Here is a 20007-nt window from a genome sequence, read left to right on the forward strand (position 1 = left end):
TCATTGCTGCTTTGAGCTGCTACCTTTAACTCATAAATTCTCTTGTGCATCTGCATCTATTTCTTAGTGTCTTTTTTCTTATATTATTCTTTCTGTCTACTGATGCACCAAGACTACAATATTTCTTGACTAAGGTTTTATAATAAGTCTTATTATGTCATCATACGAGACTCCCCTCATTTCTCTTATTTTTCAGAATGTTTACAGGTATCCTTGTGTGTTTAATTTTTTTGATATCAACATTATATCAATTTGCCTAACATTCTAAGAATTCTAGTAGTAATATCTAAACCTATTGGTATTTTTCTAGGATCATATTAAATTTATAAATTAACTTAGATTGATTTCATCTTTTTTTAAGTTTATTTATGTATTTGAAAGAGAGAGAGAGTACACGCATGAGTGGGAGAAGGGCAGAGAGGGAGAGAGAGAATCCCAAGCAGGCTCCACACTGTCAGCACTGAGCTCAATGCGAGGCTTTGTCTCACAGACCATGAGAGCATGACCTGAGCCAAAATCAAGAGTCAGATGCTTAACCAACTGAGCCACCCAGGTGCCCCATGACTTCATCTTTTTGACATCAAATGCTCCTGTCAGAAACATGGTATGTCTTGACATTTGTTCAGGTCTATTTTCATGATCTTCAGAAGTAATTTTTTAATTTTTAGAAATCTTTAATATGAAAAATTTAAATACATATAAAAATAAACTAGCAATCAACAAAACTAAAAGGCAACCTATGGAATAGGAGAACATATTTGCAAATAATATATCTGATAAAGGGTTAGTATCCAAAATATATAACGAATTTATAAAACTCAATACCCCCAAAATGATTAATCCAATTAAAAAATGGGCAGAAGATGGGGCACCTGGGTGGCTTAGTCGGTTAAGCGTCTGACTTTCACTTAGGTCATGATCTTGCGGTTCGTGGGTTTGAGCCCCGCGTTGGGCTCTGTGCTGACTGCCAGCTCAGAGCCTGGGGCCTGTTTCAGAGTCTGTGACTCCCTCTCTCTCTGACCCTCCCCTGGTCACGCTGTCTCTCTCTTTCTCCTAGAAATAAATAAAACATTAAAAAAAATTTTTTAAAAATGGGCAGAAGACATGATTAGACATTTTTCCAAAGAAGATAAACAGGTGGCCAACAAACATATGAAAAGATGTTCATCATCACTTATCATGAGGGAAATGCAAATCAAAACTACAATGACATATCACCTCACACCTGTCATAATGGGTAAAATCAACAACACAAAAAACAACAGGTTTGGTGAGGATGTGAAGAAAGGGGAACCCACATGCACTGTTGGTGGGAATGCAAACTTTGTGCAGTCACTGTGGAAAACAGTACAGAAGTTTCTCAAGAAGGAAATTAAACCACCCTACAATCTAGCAATTACACTACTAGATATTTACCCAAAGAATACAAAAATACTAATACAAAGAGATGCATGCACCCCAGTGTTTATAGCAGCATTATCTACAATAGCCAAATTATGGAAACAGTCCAAGTATCCATTGACTGATGAATATATAAAGAAGATGTGGGATATGTGTGTGTGTGTGTTTATACACACATACATACATACATATATAGTATACTATATACATTATATAGTATATATATAATGGAATATTACTAGGCCATAAAAAAATAATGAAATCTTGCCATTTGCAATGACATGGATGGAGGTAGACACTATTATGCCTAGTGAAATAAGTCAGAGAAAGACAAATACCATATAATTTCACTGAAGAATGTATAAAGAAGATGTACATATATATATATGGTATACTATATACATTATATAGTATATCTGTATATAATGGAATATTACTCAGCCTTAAGAAAGAATGAAATCCTGCCATTCGCAATGACATGGATGCAAACAAGCAAAGAGGAAGAAAAGAGAGAGGCAAACCAAGAAACAGACTCTAAACTCTAGAGAGCAACCTAATGGTTACCAGAAGTGGGTGGGTGGGGTAATGGGTTAAATAGATGATGGGGATTAATTACTGCCTTAATGAGTGCATTGATGAGTGATTTGATGAGTGCTGGCTGTTGTATGGAAGTGTTAAATCACTATATTGTACACCTGAAACTAATATTATACTGTGTTAACTAACTAGAATTTAAATAAAAACTTAAAAAAAATAAACTAATATCATGAACCAACACCATGGACCTATCACCAAGCTTCAGAATTATCAGCACGAGGCCAATATTATTTAATCTTGTTTCCTCTCCCCTTTCTTCCTTCAATATTTTAAAACAAATCCCAGACATTATATTAAGAAGTATTGTAACATTTTCTCCATATAGTTTTGTACATTTCTTATTAAGCTTATTCCTAGGCATTTTATCTATTTATTGTTGTTTACATATATGAAGATTGATTTTTGTACATTAATCCTTTTCTTTTCATTATTTTAAAAATACTGGTCTATGCTAATTTGCATTCAGTGATTTGAAAAAATAAGTTGAATCACAACTTTTCATAATTTGTCAACTACATTTCACCTATATCTTTACCTGAAATATTATTTAGAAATACGCTAAAATTAATAGGTATAAACCACTATCCTAAGTTACTAGCCTTGTTCCAAACAATACAATTGTGGCCTGAAACATAATGACAAATCTATATAATAGCACAGCAAACTCACATGGGATTCCTATCCTGTAAGGCATAAAAAACTGTCTTCAGTTTCCTGCAACATTGTAATGTTGTATGTGCAGTTGCTGGCCTCTATTTTTGCTGTAGACCTTAAAATCACTCCTGGGTGAGAAGTCTAGCCCTCAGAGAAGCACATTAACTCTTCTGAGTCAGTAGAAAACTCATTTTTTTTTTTTACTTTTTTTTACTTTTTGAGCCACTCAACAAAACTCAGTTTTTGGGGTTCTTCTGAGAAACACTGATTAGATGTATCAGGGTTCACATTGTATACGAATACTATTTTTTAGATAATTTCCATTGTAGTACCATAAGTATCCTGCTCTTTCAGAGCACTTTTCCTTTTCAGACTCTCACAGTCCCTTTGACACTTGCTGGTATTAGTTGACTAAGCTGTTCTAGCAGAGTAGAGTCAGGGATTGAGGGTCTATACTCATTTTGGAAAACTCTATTTAGCTTTAGTCTTTATGTCCCCCATGACTTATTTCTGAAATGGCATGTGTTTTTACTGAGCTGAATTATTTTCTGAATACAAATAGGAACCACCTTTTGGATGTACCTAGTATTATATAGGTAAATTAATTCAAGCTTATTCTAAAAATTAAAGCAAACTTTCCTTCAGTGTGAAGTGCTTTCTCCTACATTGCAATGACTTACTTTGTAGGATATCTGAATACAGTTAAATATATTTAATTAAAATATAACTTTAAGGGGAACTGTTGAGATTTATTTTTTACTGTTTATTTATTTTGAGGGGGAGAGAGAGGGAGAGGAAGAGGAGAGAGAGAGGGAGAGAGAGAATCTCACCCAGGCTCTACACTGTGAGCACTGAGCCTGAGCGGGACTCATTCTCACAAACTGTAAGGTCATAACATGCTGAAGTCAACAGTCGGATGTTCAACCGACTGAGCCACCCAGGCATCCCTGAAATAATTTTAATATGGCACATAATGATATCCTTGATGCCATATCATATGACTTTGACCAAGTCAGATGACTACTACTCCTTAAGGTAATACTACCTATCTCATTCAGTTTTTATAGGAATTAAATGAATTGATATATTTAAAGTACTTAGACTAGTACCCAGCACATAAAAACTTCTAGTGTTTGTTAAATACATGCAAAGAAAGTAACCTGAATACAGAGAAACTGACTTTCTTAAAATAGGTCAAGAATAAAACTGAGATTTTACAATCAGCTTTCTCTCACTTCATTCTTGTTGAATTAACTTCATTCCTGCATGTAAAATAGTTTCTAATTTGAACAACCTCTTTCATTTTCAAGAGTCGCCAATTCTCAGTCCAGCTAATTCTGCAATCAATTTAAGTGGAGCTCAGGACCTGACCCGGAATAAGAATGTTGTCAAGCCACTGGCTTTATCTTTGCAGGTTGTAGGGAAGACTTTTGCTGCAGGTGATGTTTTCCTCACTTATATTTCTTTGGTAAATACATAGTCTATAAAAGACTTATGTGAAATCCAACTGACAGTTTGGTACAAGAAAACAAAAGCTCTTTTCCTGCCAGTTGAAGATAGATGTGGGGCTATCTATAATATTGTATTATTATACAAAGCTTTGTGTTCTCTGTGCTCCAACCAAAAGAGTCAAGGAATGACATTTGGCACATGGGAAGACAGAGCAGGTTGGTTCTGTTCAGCAAACATTTCTTGGTACCTGCTATTTTGAGGAGCTGAGGATACAAATATAAATAAGGCCAAATCCCTCACCTCCAATGAACTAATAACCTAGAAGGGGAGATAGACCTATAAGAAGTTATTTTCAGTGTACTGCGGTAAATACAGCATTATGCTGGGGGAGCATAAAGGAGGGAGAAAGTTTTAGCCCAGCATTTTAGGGAGTAATGAAGAATGAGTTCTTGTAGGAGCTTGGTCTTGAACTTTGAGGAGACATTCACTGCACAAAGGAGTGGGGGGAAAGATATTTCAAATTCAGGGAAAATCCAAGATCAAAGCATGAAGGGAAAAGGAAAGAAAAGAAGCAGCATGATGTGTGCAGGAACTTTCACTGGTTTGAACTTGTTAGAACCATAAAATATAAAACTCAGGGAGTAGCAGGAGAGGAGAAAGTAGTAGGCAACGGAAGGGTCACAAGAGGCCATGCTAAGAAGCATGAAATTTACTCTATAACTTATGGAACATAGGAGTTGATCTGATCTGATTTGAACTTGAGCTAGATCACTTTGGTGGGGGAAAAAAAAGAGGTAGGGAAACTAGTTGAAGGTCATTTCAGTAGTCTAGGTGAATGAGGTCCTTGACCTGGGTAATAATAGGTTGTAGAAGAAGAGACAGATTGAAGAACTACTCAGGAAGTAAAATCAGCAGAATTTGGTAGATTAATGTAAACATGAAGTGTAAGAAGGGGTCTCAGCCTGCATCTATCTTTCTGCTAACGGTGATGCAATTACTTAAGACAAGAAATATAGAAGAAGGAGCAGGTTCTCCAGGAGGAGATTGTGAGTTCAACTTTGGACATGTTGAGTTTGAAATATCCAAGTGGAGCTGCTCAACAGTTATCTAATTTATTGTACATGAGGCTAAAATCACTGGGGTGGGGGGAGGAAGGAGGTTCCTGGGTGGCTCAGTTGATTAAGTGTCTGACTTGTTCTCAGCTCAGATCTTGATCTCAAGGTTCTGAGTTCAATCCCTGCACTGGAGCCTACTTAAAAAAATTGCCAGAGTAAATAGTATATGCTAAGAAGAAAGGTAGGAGAAGGCAAGCTTTAAACTAAGGATAATATTTTAGAAAATTCTAGTGTTTAAGGAAAATAAATGATCAGAGAGGTAGAGGAAGAATGAAAAGAAAGAGCCTATCATTCTTGGAAAGTTAACAAGTTTCTTATTCTGTTCCTACAATTCTTGTAGGATATACCTTCTGGTTAGATTATAGACTTGAACAAACTGAATCCAAGTTTTTATGGTATTTTAAAAATTAGTGAAATTATGAATCTTGGGAGTAACCAGCATGGTCGCTAAAACCATCAGATAAAGGACTGAAGGACAACTTAAAATTTTTTTTTTAATGTTTATTCATTTTTGAGAGACAGAGCATGAGCAGGGGAGGGGCAGAGAGAGAGGGAGACCCAGGATCTGAAGTAGGCTCCAAGCTCTGAGCTGTCAGCACAGAGCCCAACGCGGGATTGAACCCATGAGCTGTTAGATTAAGACCTGAGCTGAAGTCAGATGTTTAACCAACTGAACCACCCAGGCACCCATTGATGGACAACTTTATAATTTGAGAATTTAGATAACAGCTCTTGAGTCCCCTGCTCTTTCTTAACATGACAAGAAGAGAGAAAGCCAGTTATTATATGCCTGCTAATGGAAGAATATTACAGTATTTATGAGATATGCTTGCCCCAAAATTCAAACCTGAGTCTGAGCCAGCCTCTATATCTAACAATTATTATATAGGAAAGAGAGGGGACATTAAATGATGCTGTAGACAGCCCATCAGCAAAATCAAGAAAATGAGAAATTCTGCCAGATTTTCAGCAAATTAATTGGAAAAAAGAAAAAGAAGAAAGTGAATCCTAGAAATTAAAAGAGGTTTAAGGAGGGGGGAAAAAGGGTGTAACTGACACCGTAAAGAGTCTGGAAAACTCAGAAAAAATTACATAATCCTGAATCTACTTGCAGTGTATGACCTTATCCTGATTCAAACAAATTATTCTTTTTTTGAATTATTCTTAAAATTTGTGAGACAATCCATGAAATGTGAACACCAAGTATTTTTATTGTATGAATAAATAATTGTGAACATAAAAAAAAGAGGTTTAAGGGACATAAAAACTAAATTCAATGTTCAGATCCCTTTTGAACCTCAATTTGAGGAAGTCCACAATAAAAGAAAAGTATTTCTGAGATAACGGAGGAAAATTTGAATATTAATGGAATATTTGATATTAAGAAATTACTAATCATGGTTAATTTTAAGTATAATAGTTATGTTATTAAATTGTTTTTAATGTTTATTTATTTGTGACAGAGGGAGAAACGGAGTATGAGTGGGGGAAGAGCAAAGAGAGAGGCAGGCACAGAATCTGAAGTGGGCTCCAGGCTTCGAGCTATTAGCTCAGAGTCTGATCTGGGGCTCAAACTCGTGAACCCTGAGATCATGACCTAAGCCAAAGTTGGACGCTGAACCTACTGAGCCACCCAGTTCTTAAGAGTTCTTTTCTTTTAGGGGGCGCCTGGGTGGCTTAGTTGGTTAAGCGTCTGACTTTCGCTTAGGTCATGATCTCACAGTTCGTGGGTTCGAGCCCTGCGTCAGGCTCTGTGCTGACTGCCAGCTCAGAGCCTGGAGCCTGTTTCAGTCTGTGACTCCCTCTCTCTCTGACCCTCCCCTGCTCACGCTGTCTCTCTCTCTCTCCTAGAAATAAATAAAACATTAAAAAAAAAAATTAAAAAAAAAAAAAGAGTTCTTTTCTTTTAGAAAACTCATACAGAAACATTTATGTATGAAATGATATAAATAAGTTTGCTTCAAAATAATCTAGAACAAGCATGTGTGTATGTTAGATTAGGAGGAAAGGAGGAGTATAGATAAAGCAAGATTGGCCATGTGTTGATAAATACTAAAGCTGAGTGGTAGGTATATAGTTTATCATACTATGTTCTCCACTTTTGTATATGTATGAAAATTCCCAAGATATAAAGTTAAAAAAAAACAATTTTCTCTTTCTTCTACCCATTATCTCCAAAGACTTCACTGAAAATGATCGTAAAAGATCTCTTAGGTTCCCAGAAAAGTATTTTTAGGTGACATTTCATTTTAAAGAAGGTACTAGTCTGATGGTTGTAGTCATTTTTCCACAAGAGGGCTGTCCTCTTGGTGAGATGTCTTTAAATCATCATCATCATGTGTGGTTTATCATGTGGTTGCAGTGTCACAGAATGCAATGTTCCGTTCAGCCTCTGTTCTGAGTCTTCCTCTCATGTGCTATAGATGCTGCTAATGGAAACAGTAGCCATGGAGGGAAGAGTAGTGCCTCCAGCTCTACTCCAGCCCGCCCAGGAAATTACTCTTTGTCACCAAGACCTAGCTATGCATCAGGAGACCAAGGTACAATACCCATGTTTGAGTTTTGAAATAATGCACCTAAGTTATGGAAACAGTGCTACAGAGTTTGGAGTGATGAATTATCTGACAGCACACTCCCAGGTTTTCCTTAGCTTCTCATCCAAGGTTTTAAAGATTTATGAACAATGATGATTAAATATCTTGGTGATTGATTTATAAGGATGAGCCTCACTAGAAAATAGTGTTGAAACAAAAGTATAAGGAAGTGTCTTGAAAAACCAAGAGCTTTGCTGACCAAAGTACACAGTTCAAGGTTCTTTTCTGTAGTGTGACCCTGAGCAGATCTGAGCCTTCCTTTTACCATCTACAAAATTGGTATAAAAATATACTTATCCTACAACTTCACAAAGTTGTTGACAGAATTGAATGAAATAATCTGGGTAAAATTGTAAATTATAAAACAACATACAAATGTGAGGTGGTATTGTTAGGGTGACTTTTTCTAATTTTATCTTTACCTCTAAAAATGTGGCTTTGACTTTCTGAGTATAATCAAATTAAAGGCCCCATGTTACTCTGAATTCTCTTCTTTCTTCCAATAGTAAGGATAAGGCTCATCTTTCTTTTTGCCTTTAGCTACCATGTTTATTTCTGGGCCACCAAAGAAACGACACCGGGGATGGTATCCTGGGTCACCTGTCCCCCAACCTGGTTTAGTTGTACCTGTTCCTACAGTTCGCCCTCTTTCAAGAAGTGGTAAGATGGGTTTTAAGGGTTTTTTTTTTTAATTAGCAGAGGTAACTTCTATTCTTTCCTTGAACCATTGAAGATAAATTTTCTTAATCAATCATTGTGTCCTGTGTTATGTAAGAAAATTAATAGTAGCTGATATTTTGTCCCCATTATATCTACCTTTCCTAAATGTACATGAGTCATCACAATAGATCATAATTTAGCACCTGGCTTTGTTCTGGCCCACAGTATCAATAAGCCATTCTTTACACAGGGCATGATGCTAGTAATGCCCCAGAACAGGTCACAAATGGACTTGCTTTGAGAGTTGTGGTATTAGATAGGTTCTCCTGAGATCTGGTTCCTTATGTGACCTGCACATATTATTTCTGGCCTGGATGGTTTAGTCTGTGGCTAGAAACCCAAAAAAACAACTTGTTCTCCTTTATAATAACCAAGCCATAGCCATTAGGTACCTACTATTAAATGTTCAAACATTGGTCTACCTTGCTGTATTAATCACAGACAAATGTAAATATACCAGTTCTAAGACATATATGGGATTCTTTAAATGTTTGTTTAAATAGCTTTAAAGACTACGAAGAGCTGCTATATATACTAAGAAATATGCCAGTGTTACTGTGTTCACCTCTAGATAGTACTGATTGGTGATGAATTTAACCTTCACTCTTTTCTGTATTTTTCAAATTTTCTATAATGAGCAGATAAGCCATGATAACTGGAGTGGAGGTGGGGGAGTTATATATAAAACAGAATCCAAAAGATTACATGTGGAAAAACAACTAGGAAAAACTATGAAAATGCTAACTAGTAGTTATCTCCAGATGATGTGATTATGGTTGATTTTTTTCCTTTGTTTTTGTCACTTCTAATTTTATACAATAAACATGAGTTACGTTAATTAAAAAACAATGGATCTTGAGACTTGTCAAACTTCTATATTAGAAGTATTAAGACTGTGTTGATTTTAGTTGTATTTCATTTAGCTTTCATGTCTAATCCTTCTTGTCAAACAACTTTTTTTCCAGAGTCCCTTTTATCTGCCCCAGTTCCACAGACCCCATTAACTGGAATTTTACAACCTCGACCCATTCCTGCAGGGGAAACTGTAATTGTTCCTGAAAACCTGCTGACTAACTCAGGAGTTAGACCAGTAATTCTGATAGGTAAGGGAAAGGAATTCCAGATTGCCTGTGTCTGCTGGCCTCTAGGACTCTTTCTCCATTTCATTCTTTGTGTATTTATCCATATGTGTTCATGCATGTATTCATTCATCCATTTATTGATTCTTTCAGTTTTTATTGGCCAGCTTCCTCATGCTGTATTAAGCATGTGACTAGAAGCTGTGAATAAGGCAAAGTCTTATTGCCCACAGGGTGCACTGTTTAGTGGGGAATCTATCGTGTAAATAAGTACAACATTGTGACATTTGAGCTAGTACAGGTTCACAACCAAAAACTACAAGAACTCAGAGGAGAGAGTGCTTAATTCTGCCTGGAGGGAGTCTGAAAATACTTCTCAGAGGTGATGTTTCAGCTGGGTCCTGAAGGCTTGGCAAGAGTGGACAAGGTGGGGAAAAGGACATCCTACTCAAAGAGAGCCAAACTACAGAGAAACAAAAAATCAAGCTGACAGGCCCCACTCAGGAGAACAAAGAAGTCGCAGAGTTGCATATCTGAACCATGGGGAAGCATCTGTGAATCAGTTATGTTTACGGAATCTGAGTGTTTCCAAGTCTATAAGCAGAGGTGCAGAAATTGAGAGGTCTCTAGATTACAGAACTAACTTAGTGTTCTTCAGACCCATATCAAGGGTCACCTCATTTAGGGGCTATCCTAGGTCAGAAGGAAACCTGCTTTACCTTTGGAATTGAACAGATAGGGTATTTAAGCTCCACTGGATCTTTAGGGTATGTCTTTGTGAGGTGTTATCTGCTTCTTTTGGTTGACTTGAGCCTACTGACATGGATGGTTTTGCTTCAAGCCTTGTCCTTTATCAGGCTGCCCTATCCACTGCTCCTGAGCCTATAGGCACTGGGAGAATCCCAGTTGTTTAAATTCCATATGGTCAGGAAGTTCTTATTGAACATTTGAGTGGCATGCGTAATGCAGCTAAGCCTTGGAAAGATATTTGAAACATGGGGACCTTTTGGTGTCTGCCTTTTAGAAAGTCTCACAGAGGGACCTCTGTACCATACCACATCACGAAAACAGGGTACATTTTCAACATATTTTTGTCCTATCTACTTCTAAGATAATTTGAGGCCGTTTACAGACATTTAAGAAGGGAACATAAAAATAACTAAGATAGCACAGAGTAGGAACATGCAAGTACCGGTGACTAAAATAATATTGCTGGTGCTCAGTGAATTTAGCTTTTTAAAGTGTTTAAGGAAACCTCAGGAAATGAAACATATAGTTTGTTTTCTGTCATCTTATGTGAAAAGAAACTGTATTAAGAATTTTATTGGAAAATATTTTATTATTGCAGTTTTACAAAAAGATACAGAGATGTTTTACAAATTCTCATCAATCCTCTGTGGCAGATAGAATATTAACATGTCCTTTCTATGAGAAACAGAGATAATATAATCTGAGTCTTTTGCTTCCTGTTCATCTGATTTAATATAAGGTAGAAGCATCTGAGGATTCCCTAGGATATTTGAATGATTTGTTTGGTAGTCACCTCAGAGGACAGAAAACTTTGTTAAGCATCTTTAATCCTAGTTGAGCAAGTGTACCTGGTTGGACCTCAAAAAGAAATGTTGAACTTTATTGACCTGCTTCTATTGGGGCAGGCTATGGCACTTTACCCTATTTCTATGGAAATGTTGGTGACATTGTTGTGAGTCCTCTGCTGGTGAACTGCTACAAGATTCCACAGTTGGAAAACAAAGATTTGGAACATTTAGGGTTGACTGGCAGCCAGCTCCTGAGCGTGGAAAACATGATTCTTCTGACAATACAGTATCTTGTACGACTGGGTAAGCAATTTTTAATAATTATTTGATGGTGATGATTTTTATTCTTTTTGCAACATGTTTTTTTCCTTTCTTTCCCCACTTTCTCATATTAATCTATTTGTCTATCTCTTACTTTCCCTTTCATTTCTAACATTCTTTTCCTTCAACCCCACTCTCTATGACTGTTCCCTTTCTTCCATTTCTTTTCTACTCCTTTCTTCCACTTGCCTATTTTTTCCCCCATTTCTCTCTTACCTAACCTCCCTACCTTCTGGCTTTGCTTCTTTGGGTCCTAGAAGAGATAAATTGCTCCACCTAGTGTCCAGTCTCATGATGGTCCTAAGGTCTTCAGAGTAGTTAATACAGGCAGAACTTCAAAGGGCTGTGCCATGGGCACCCTCCTCCCTTGGGGAGTCTGTCCAAGCCACCTTTCCAAAAATGCACCTATCATCTGGAATAAAAATTTAGCCATTGATTTAGACAATTATTTTACAATTTTCCACCTAGCCTTTTTATCTTGTTTATCCGCTGTCCCTACATCTATTTTTTTTCTTCTGCAGCTACATCCCTTTGATGTAGTACCATCATGTTTTCCTTCATTGAGGCAGTAACTATGGACCTCCCTGGAAGGCTCTGTAGGCTGTAGGGTAAGGGCGATACGTAGGTCATGAACCCTTTACTTCCTTTCTTTGGTATATCCTCCAGAGTCCCACAGTGGGTGTGTGCAGGTGTCCTGACAATACTGTCCTGGCTCAGCAGCATTTACATTGCAATGTCCTTTATTTTGCAAACTGCAGCAGGTCATCTAATATGCAGCCTAATTATACATTCACTCTAGGACTTCAAGTCACTGATTTACTTAGGAAAATGTTCAAGATGTAATATTAATGGAAGAAATTTTCCATCTGCACTCTTAGGAATTATTTTAATGTTTGAAAATACTTAAGTGTTAAATAATAAAAATACTGGACTAAACAATGTGAAAGACAAAAGTTTCAGCTGACCATATTCAGTCTTTGGAGCATCAGCTAGCAGCTGTGTCTGTAAGTCTTGGTGCCCTGACAATGAAGGCCTACTTTGACATGGGCTTTTGAAACGTGGAAGGCTTCAGATATCACTTTGATGGTAAACCTAGGACTTGCTAATCATGTTGATTAGTGGGTAATAAAATTATAAAAACCACCTCTGTCTGCAGCTCATTTGATGTCATAATTTTGATTGCTACATACACTGACTTTCAGCTATGTTCCAAGATCTAAGACCAACCTTCAAGTGCATCCACAATTAGTAAAACAAGCCTGCATAGAGTAATGCTTTCGGCAGGTGAAGCCAGTCAATGCAGCACTTTCTTCAATCTTAATAACAATTTAAAGTATCAAAGTCCAAGTTATTAAATGATCTAAATGGTCAAGACAAAATGTCTTCCCTAAAATTACTAAAAGCTCTTTAAAAAAAAGAAAAAATTCTCCATTCAATTAGACCTCTTGTCTGCCCTGCAGAGTCAGTTTTTTCTAGAGTTTTACTGGCAGCCAATTAATATATCTCTCAATGTGCAACATGACTGGCTTTTTTTTTTTTTAATCTAAATTTTGTGCGTTAGGACACCCATTCTTAATTGCCCTCTTATTCATCTCAAAAACTCCCTTGAATTTTTATTTGTTTGTATTGCCTTTAAGGTTTTAAAGAAGGCAACCAGAATATTTTTACATATGCTGTAGATTATAGATGGACTTATTTTTTTAATCCAAACTTTTAAAAGGACAGGTCTAATACTTTGATGGCCCAGTTACCTGGATGCAACAGAGAATAAGAAAAGCAAGATTCTTCAGAACAAACAGGTCTTGCCACTGTAGTCACTTAAAAAAATATATCAATCTGTTATTTCACAGTCTGAAAATCTTTTGAAGTAGATAATGAAATCAGCAAATCCAGTGATTATTGGAGGGCTCTGAGTCTGTTGGAACCTTGTCTTTTCTTAACGTAGCTCTATCTGAAAAGTCATCAGAACTGATGTGTAGGCTAAGCTGAATTACTGGAGATCAGCAGTTGATGGGGAAAAATTACTATTATCAAGCTTGTGGGAAGTGGAGAAAATGCTCCTGCAATTTAGCCATAAAGGCTGAGGATGAAGAAGTGATGGGTGGTGATTTGGAGCAAGGCATTTTGCTCTCTTACCTGATTTAAACTTTGGTACATTTTCCTCCATTTCTCAATTCCTAACAGTAATTCCATCAAAACTCTATGAAAGTGAATTTTAAGGCAATGGAGAATGCTATGAACATGTTTGATCATTTTATTTTCCCAGAATGCCTTTATATTTGAAATTAATTATTCGGCTTCATAGAACATGTTACTCATGGTTTGGAGTAGATCTTATAGACATACCTATGAACGAGGCCTCTGAGACTTCAGGTGGTCTGTCTGTGAGGAGCAGTAAGAAATGGCAGACAGAGCCACTTGCTTTTGAGCTATCATTTATTTCTGATGGAAGAAAGGTTTAAATAGACAGCCACCTTCCCTTCATCTCATTTGTACTGTGAATTTGTACAATTGATACAAATCTATACACTTTGAGCTCACTACCTACTATGTACTAGTGACCACTAATCATGATGCTAACTTGATAAAGCAAAATGAAGATAGAAGCTTTGGCAGCTCCCAGGTGATTACGAAGGTATCTACCCCACCCCCTAGCAAGCGCGTGGGGAGGACATAAGAAACATTAACACAATGTAATCATTGTAGTGCTCTTGCCCTCTTTCCATGGATAGCATAAAAAAAAAACCTGTGAGGATTTAATTTTCCATATCCTAAAAATATTACTAAACTTACATTTTCTTACTTTCCCAGAGAACGTGAGTAGTGGCCTGGGACACAACTTAAATCCCTATTATAGGAAAGAGATTTCTGACTCACTCAGGGTGTCTCCTTCTCATACAGAAGTCCAGTCCCTTAAACCTGTCTTCTTTCCCAAGGGGATTTGAATCCTGGGTTCTGAGGTTATTGCTTGATCTTGGGTCACAGACACTGAGGGATCTGTATCTGTCTACCGGAGCCTGACTTTCAAATCTCAGGTCTGAAGAGCAGGGAGTTAGCATAGGAATTCATTTGAGTCACTTGAATGCCAAACATTGATTTGCTTCAGAAAGAGAATCAGAGAAACAAAACACCCCTCATTCCCGGGTCTTCCGGTCACCCACATAAATTTAGCCATAACCACAACTAGAGGAAAGGGCCAAACACCATTCTTAACAACCCAGAACGCTGGGGAATAGGTAGGTGAGTGACATTCTCTGTCTAGGGAAAGTATGAGGCTGCTTAAAAATAAGTTAAAGTATCCTTGGCTGTGCAGAAGCTTTTAATCTTGATGAGGTCCCAATCATTTATTTTTGCTCTTGATTCCCTAGCAACATGGATGGACCTTGAGGGTGTTATGCTGAGCGAAATAAGTCAGGCAGAGNTAAAAAATACTTAAACTTAATTTTCCTAAGGACAGTATGCCTTAAAATAGGTACACATGCAATACATCAAACTGTTTATCAAAGCAGCTGTAAATAAAATCAGAAATGAATGAAACCTAAAGTTTAGCTTCTTCCCTCATGAGTCATTTACGTCTGTAATGCCACGTTTAACAGGTCAATGAATATACCACCTTCAGTGACAATCCCCTAAGGAATTGATACTGTCTCTGAGTATATTCCCTTTTTACAATATTAAGATTAGCATAAATGAGGGGCGCCTGGGTGGTTCATTCGGTTGGGTGTCTGATTTCGGCTCAGGTCATGATCTCACAGTCCATGAGTTCAAACCCCGCTTAGGGCTCTGTGCTGACAGCTCAGAGCCTGGAGCCTGCTTCGGATTCTGTGTCTCCCTCTCTCTCTGCCCCTCCCCTGCTCGTTCTCTGTCTCTCAAAATAAAGACTTAAAATATATATTAACATATATATATTTATGTTATATATAGAAGCCTGCATATTTTTTTTAAATATTGAGGCAGAGAGAAGGTAACTTCACAGTGGAAAATGCTTAGTAGGGGCTCCATACTTGAAGCCCCAACAGGAAAAAGAACCTGTTTGCCAGTTGGAGTATGGTGGGCTTAGAAGGATTATACACTGATGTATGTGTGTGTTTCTCTCTTTTCTAGCTGTGATATTTTAAAAATTCTAGCTGTAATTCTCTTCAATTTAGGTCCTGATCAGATACCTCTCAGGGAAGAATTTGAGCAAATCATGCTGAAAGCTATGCAGGAATTTACTCTGAGAGAGAGAGCCCTGCAGATGGGTGCTCAGTGTACACCTGTGTCTCCAGGACAGCTCCCCTGGCTAGCTAGACTAATTGCCAGCGTATCTCAAGACTTGGTTCATGTGATTGTGACCCAAAACTCTTTGGCAGAAGGCATTTCAGAGACATTGAGGACTCTCAGTGAAATGAGACACTATCAAAGACTACCAGATTATGTTGTGGCAATTTGTGCATCGAAAATCAGAGGAAATGAATTTTGTGTGGTAGTACTAGGTGAGTAATGTGGGGTTTTTTGTTTTTTTAAGCCATTCATTCAGTCATCTACCCATTTATTGGGTGTTTCTAGCATTCAAGTAATTAATCTCTAGTTCATTGCTCCAACTTGAGTTCTTCCTCCTAATTTTAACTTTTGTTTTTCTCCTCAGATCAGATTTTTGTAGCCCTTAGTTTGTCTGGTGTCCCTGTCAGCTGGTTGTGGGAACATTATTTCAAAGCATACCCTAGTAATAGATACCCTTGTCTCAAGTAACTTCTGTTCTTAAAAGGTTTTGGAAATGTTACTACTCTAGCATGTGATAAAGCCATTGCCACAGGTGGCCTAAGCCAGTTAATCAAATTTGCCAGGAGCTTAGCTCCTATATTAACCTCCTCACTAAAGAGGATATTTAGTGTTATAACATTGACTCTAAAGGAAATGTTCAGAAAGTTGGTACATTATAAAATGTGTTTTTGGGGGCGCCTGGGTGGCTCATTGGTTAAGCGTCTGACTTTGGCTCAGGTCATGATCTCACAGTTTGTGGGTTCGAGCCCCGCATCAAGCTTTGTGCGGACAGCTAGCTCAGAGCCTGGAGCCTGCTTCGGATTCTGTAACTCCCTCTTTCTCTGACCTTCCCCTGCTCACGCTGTCTCTCTTTCTCTCTCAGAAATTTTCTTAAAAATTTTTTAAATTAAATAAATAAATAAAATGTGTTTTTGTTCCTTGTGCCGATTTTCTGTCAGGCACCATCGTGAGTAGCCAGCCATTTGGTCTAAATTTGCTTTTTTTTCTCTCTCTCTCTAGTGAATGGCTCTCACCTTTTCCTACTAAAGAAGCCAAGCCCCCTCACTTTGGCAAAACCTGCCTGCCCATCTCTCTCTGACATAAATCCTTTTCAGAAAGTTTCATCAGAAAGTATAATATAATACATTATTTTTTTTAATTTTCATTTGTGAAAACAACTAAACATCTTAAGTTTATATTTTTAAGACAGATATTCACAATAACCATGCACTAATAGTTCTTAAAGGTTTTTCACATTCTTCCCTAGTCTTTAAACACATGTACAGTATGTTTTCATTTATATTACAAATAGAAGGTATATCATTTTTGCCCTGATCATCCAACATTTTATATAAACATTTTCTGTTTATAGTTGTCATTTTAAATGCTCATAACTGTCCATCTTTTGATGTGCCCTAATTGCCTTAACCAAGTCTCTGTAGTTACATACTTCAGTTGTTTACAATTTTTGCTATTATAAATCATATTTTAGTGAACATTTGTTCATGGATGTGTCACCTCCTCTCCCTCTGTTCTGCAGGTCAGCATCAGTCCAGAGCTCTGGCAGAGAGCATGCTCACCACAAGTGAGTTTTTGAAAGAAATTAGTTATGAGCTCATCACAGGAAAGGTCAGTTTCCTGGCATCGCATTTCAAAACCACATCATTAGGTGAGTGGTTGTAGGATTCAGCAACACTGCCAGCCCCTAGCTATGTGATTTTCTGAATTTAAATCTTAGCCTGTCAAGGAGATGAGTGTGGAGCTTAAACTTGCCAGCTGACCTTCTGTCATGTGAAATGGTTTATCCTCAGTATTTTGTTACTGACACAGAAAGGGGTCCAGAGGAAGGCACACAGACACTAGTATAGAGGGCCTCAGCTCAACCACTACTTAGTGATGTGACCTTAGGAGAGATTCTGCCTCACCAGATCTGTTTTCTAATATGTCAAATGGAGATAGAATGATCCCATCCTTCCTGCTTTGAATATTATGGAGGTCAAGAGAGATATGCCATGTGAAAACATGCAAATCAGTAAGTGCAATACAAATGAGGGTAGCTCTGGCTATAGAGGTACTCTACAGGCATGGTCAAGTGTAAACTCAGACATAAAAAGTTGGCTGAGTAAATTCAGACAGGAAAAGTTGGCTGGCTGACAGATCTTGATGAGAACCCAGCTTAGGTGCCCAGTTTGGAGACTGATAAATGTATCATTCCTTATAATCTTCTTATCTCCACTTTATTTTGTAATAGGTGATGACTTGGACAAGCTACTAGACAAAATGCAACAAAGAAGAGGTGAGAGTGTGGTTACCCCCTTCAACGGAGACCTTCATGAATGTGTGTCAGCTCAGGAGGCTGCTGCTATGATTCCAACACAAAACCTGGGTAACGTCACCTCAGACCAAAAGAGAAAATAGAGGCTAAGTCATTTTGAGGGTTTTTGAGGTCTTGTCTTAGAGTCACAGACTATGACAGGCTTTTCTTCCTTGTCTACATGATAAATATGGTTCAAATTAAAAATGCCTTATAATGGGGCTTGGATCAAACAAACACCTTGTCCTCAGTAAATGTCTCCTAGAATTAAAATGAAAGACTTTATTATAAGCAGATTCTCTCCCCCCACCCCAAAAAAAAATCCTGGGGTCTGTGGGGTACTTTCCTTAGCTCCACCAGCTATTCCCAGAGAGCTTTCAGTGTTATCTTGGCTACAAAGAACTGCTTGAGTGTAGAATGCAGTCCATGCAGGACTCCTGGCTCTCCACCCCTTTGTTTACTCTCTGACATGTAAAACACACATAATCTCAGGGATTGCAAGGCATTCCTGGCAGATCGTGCAGTAATACCAACACATCATCTGCCCTACAAGCTTCCAGGATGTAAGAGAGGATGGTGGGACCAGGACTGAAGAGTTCCATCATTAGATTGGATTCCTTTATGTTCAGATTCCTTCCCCAATTCCCTATTTGACAAGGACAACATAGGGAAGGACCAAAATAAAAAGGATAGGACAAAGGGTAGACATGAAACAGAACCATAGAGCTGCTGCTGACAGACTTCTGGCCTTCACTTGATAGGAATGCATCATTTATATATTAGGATTGCCTCAGCAATAAAAGCAGCATGGCTTGGCATCGGCTCAGTCACAGAAAAATTCAAATGCACACAATAAAATTTATTTACTTCTGCATGTTGTTGGGTAATAAAGTGATCACCTGAATGATTTAAAATGTGTTCATACTGTTTTTGAATTATTAACAAAGTTAGAACTTAGAAATTCCTAGAGTACTTACAGATTTCCACGTTCATATCCTTGATTCTCTGTTTAAGAAACATTGCTTAAAGATATTTTTAGGTTTCCTCAGACTTCAAAATTTACTAAGTTAAATTCTACAAAGCTATGCTATCATCTGTGTTAGTCCCCATCTATCTAATCTATGACATAAAAGAAATAATAGCCTATCAAAAGGCAGATTTATTTTGGTTGGTAATCTTTGCAGGTCAAAAACCATTCTATTATAAGTTGCAGCTTTGAGCTTTTCCATGGGGTTCTCTCAGCCACCTGTATACATTTCCACTTAACTGTCAGAGCTCCATGTGGCTAGAGTACTGTGACTACCGTCTTTGCCTTGGCCACATTGTAGTTTGATTTGAGAAAACATTAGTTAGCGCAGTTTAATTTGGCTGTTGTGTGTTGCAGTCAGACTTCCACATATGTTCCCGATAAAAAGCAGCCTCGTAAAGAAGTATTAAATGTTGCCTGCTCAAGTTCATTGTTTGTGTGTTTCATGTGCACACTTATGAGATTGATTGCTTGGTTATAACTTATAATAAAAAGCTACTGGCATGTTTAGAGTGTCTGGGCAATGTTTCTCTAATACATCACCTCTTGAGTGGCCAGCTGGCCATGTCATGAGTCAGGTCTCTTCAGATAGTACACATGTCAGCATTGGAGCTCACCACAACCATCTACAATTGCCAGGTCACAAGCACTGGCAAGTCGATTGAGAAGAAAGGTGAAGGTGGTATCTTTGTGACCTGTGTCATGCAGTCCCCAGGGAAGAGAATTTCAAATCATGTTGCAACTGACTTGTTGGAGAGGAAATGTTTACTGTGGTGCCATCCAGAAAAGTTCAAAGGAACTGAACATTATTATGGTTACAGCATCACCTCCTTCCCTGAACAAGGTCTGGGCTTAGGCACCTGACCTGTGCTGATAGTGCGAAAGAAAACTGGAAACTCTTGCTTCCTCTTTCCAGAGATGAGTCCCGGCTCCTGCTGAGAGAGTATAGTCTG

The 20007-nt window shown here is 37.8% G+C and overlaps 1 protein-coding gene across 1 annotated transcript in view; it reads left to right on the forward strand.

The window, feature by feature from the left end:
* GREB1L (GREB1 like retinoic acid receptor coactivator) overlaps positions 1-20007 on the forward strand; it is a 282191-nt gene that overhangs the window by 180461 nt on the left and 81723 nt on the right. Inside the window, exons 10-17 of the mRNA XM_077778190.1 lie at positions 3963-4091; positions 7643-7759; positions 8354-8473; positions 9499-9636; positions 11268-11453; positions 15620-15946; positions 17254-17382; positions 17965-18099. Of these exons, the coding sequence (XP_077634316.1) occupies positions 3963-4091; positions 7643-7759; positions 8354-8473; positions 9499-9636; positions 11268-11453; positions 15620-15946; positions 17254-17382; positions 17965-18099 (1281 nt within the window). The remainder of the gene's footprint in view (positions 1-3962; positions 4092-7642; positions 7760-8353; positions 8474-9498; positions 9637-11267; positions 11454-15619; positions 15947-17253; positions 17383-17964; positions 18100-20007) is intronic.

This window comes from Crocuta crocuta, unplaced genomic scaffold (genome assembly GCF_008692635.1).
Source record: "Crocuta crocuta isolate KB4526 unplaced genomic scaffold, BGI_CrCroc_1.0 scaffold26, whole genome shotgun sequence".
NCBI classification, from domain to species: domain Eukaryota; kingdom Metazoa; phylum Chordata; class Mammalia; order Carnivora; family Hyaenidae; genus Crocuta; species Crocuta crocuta.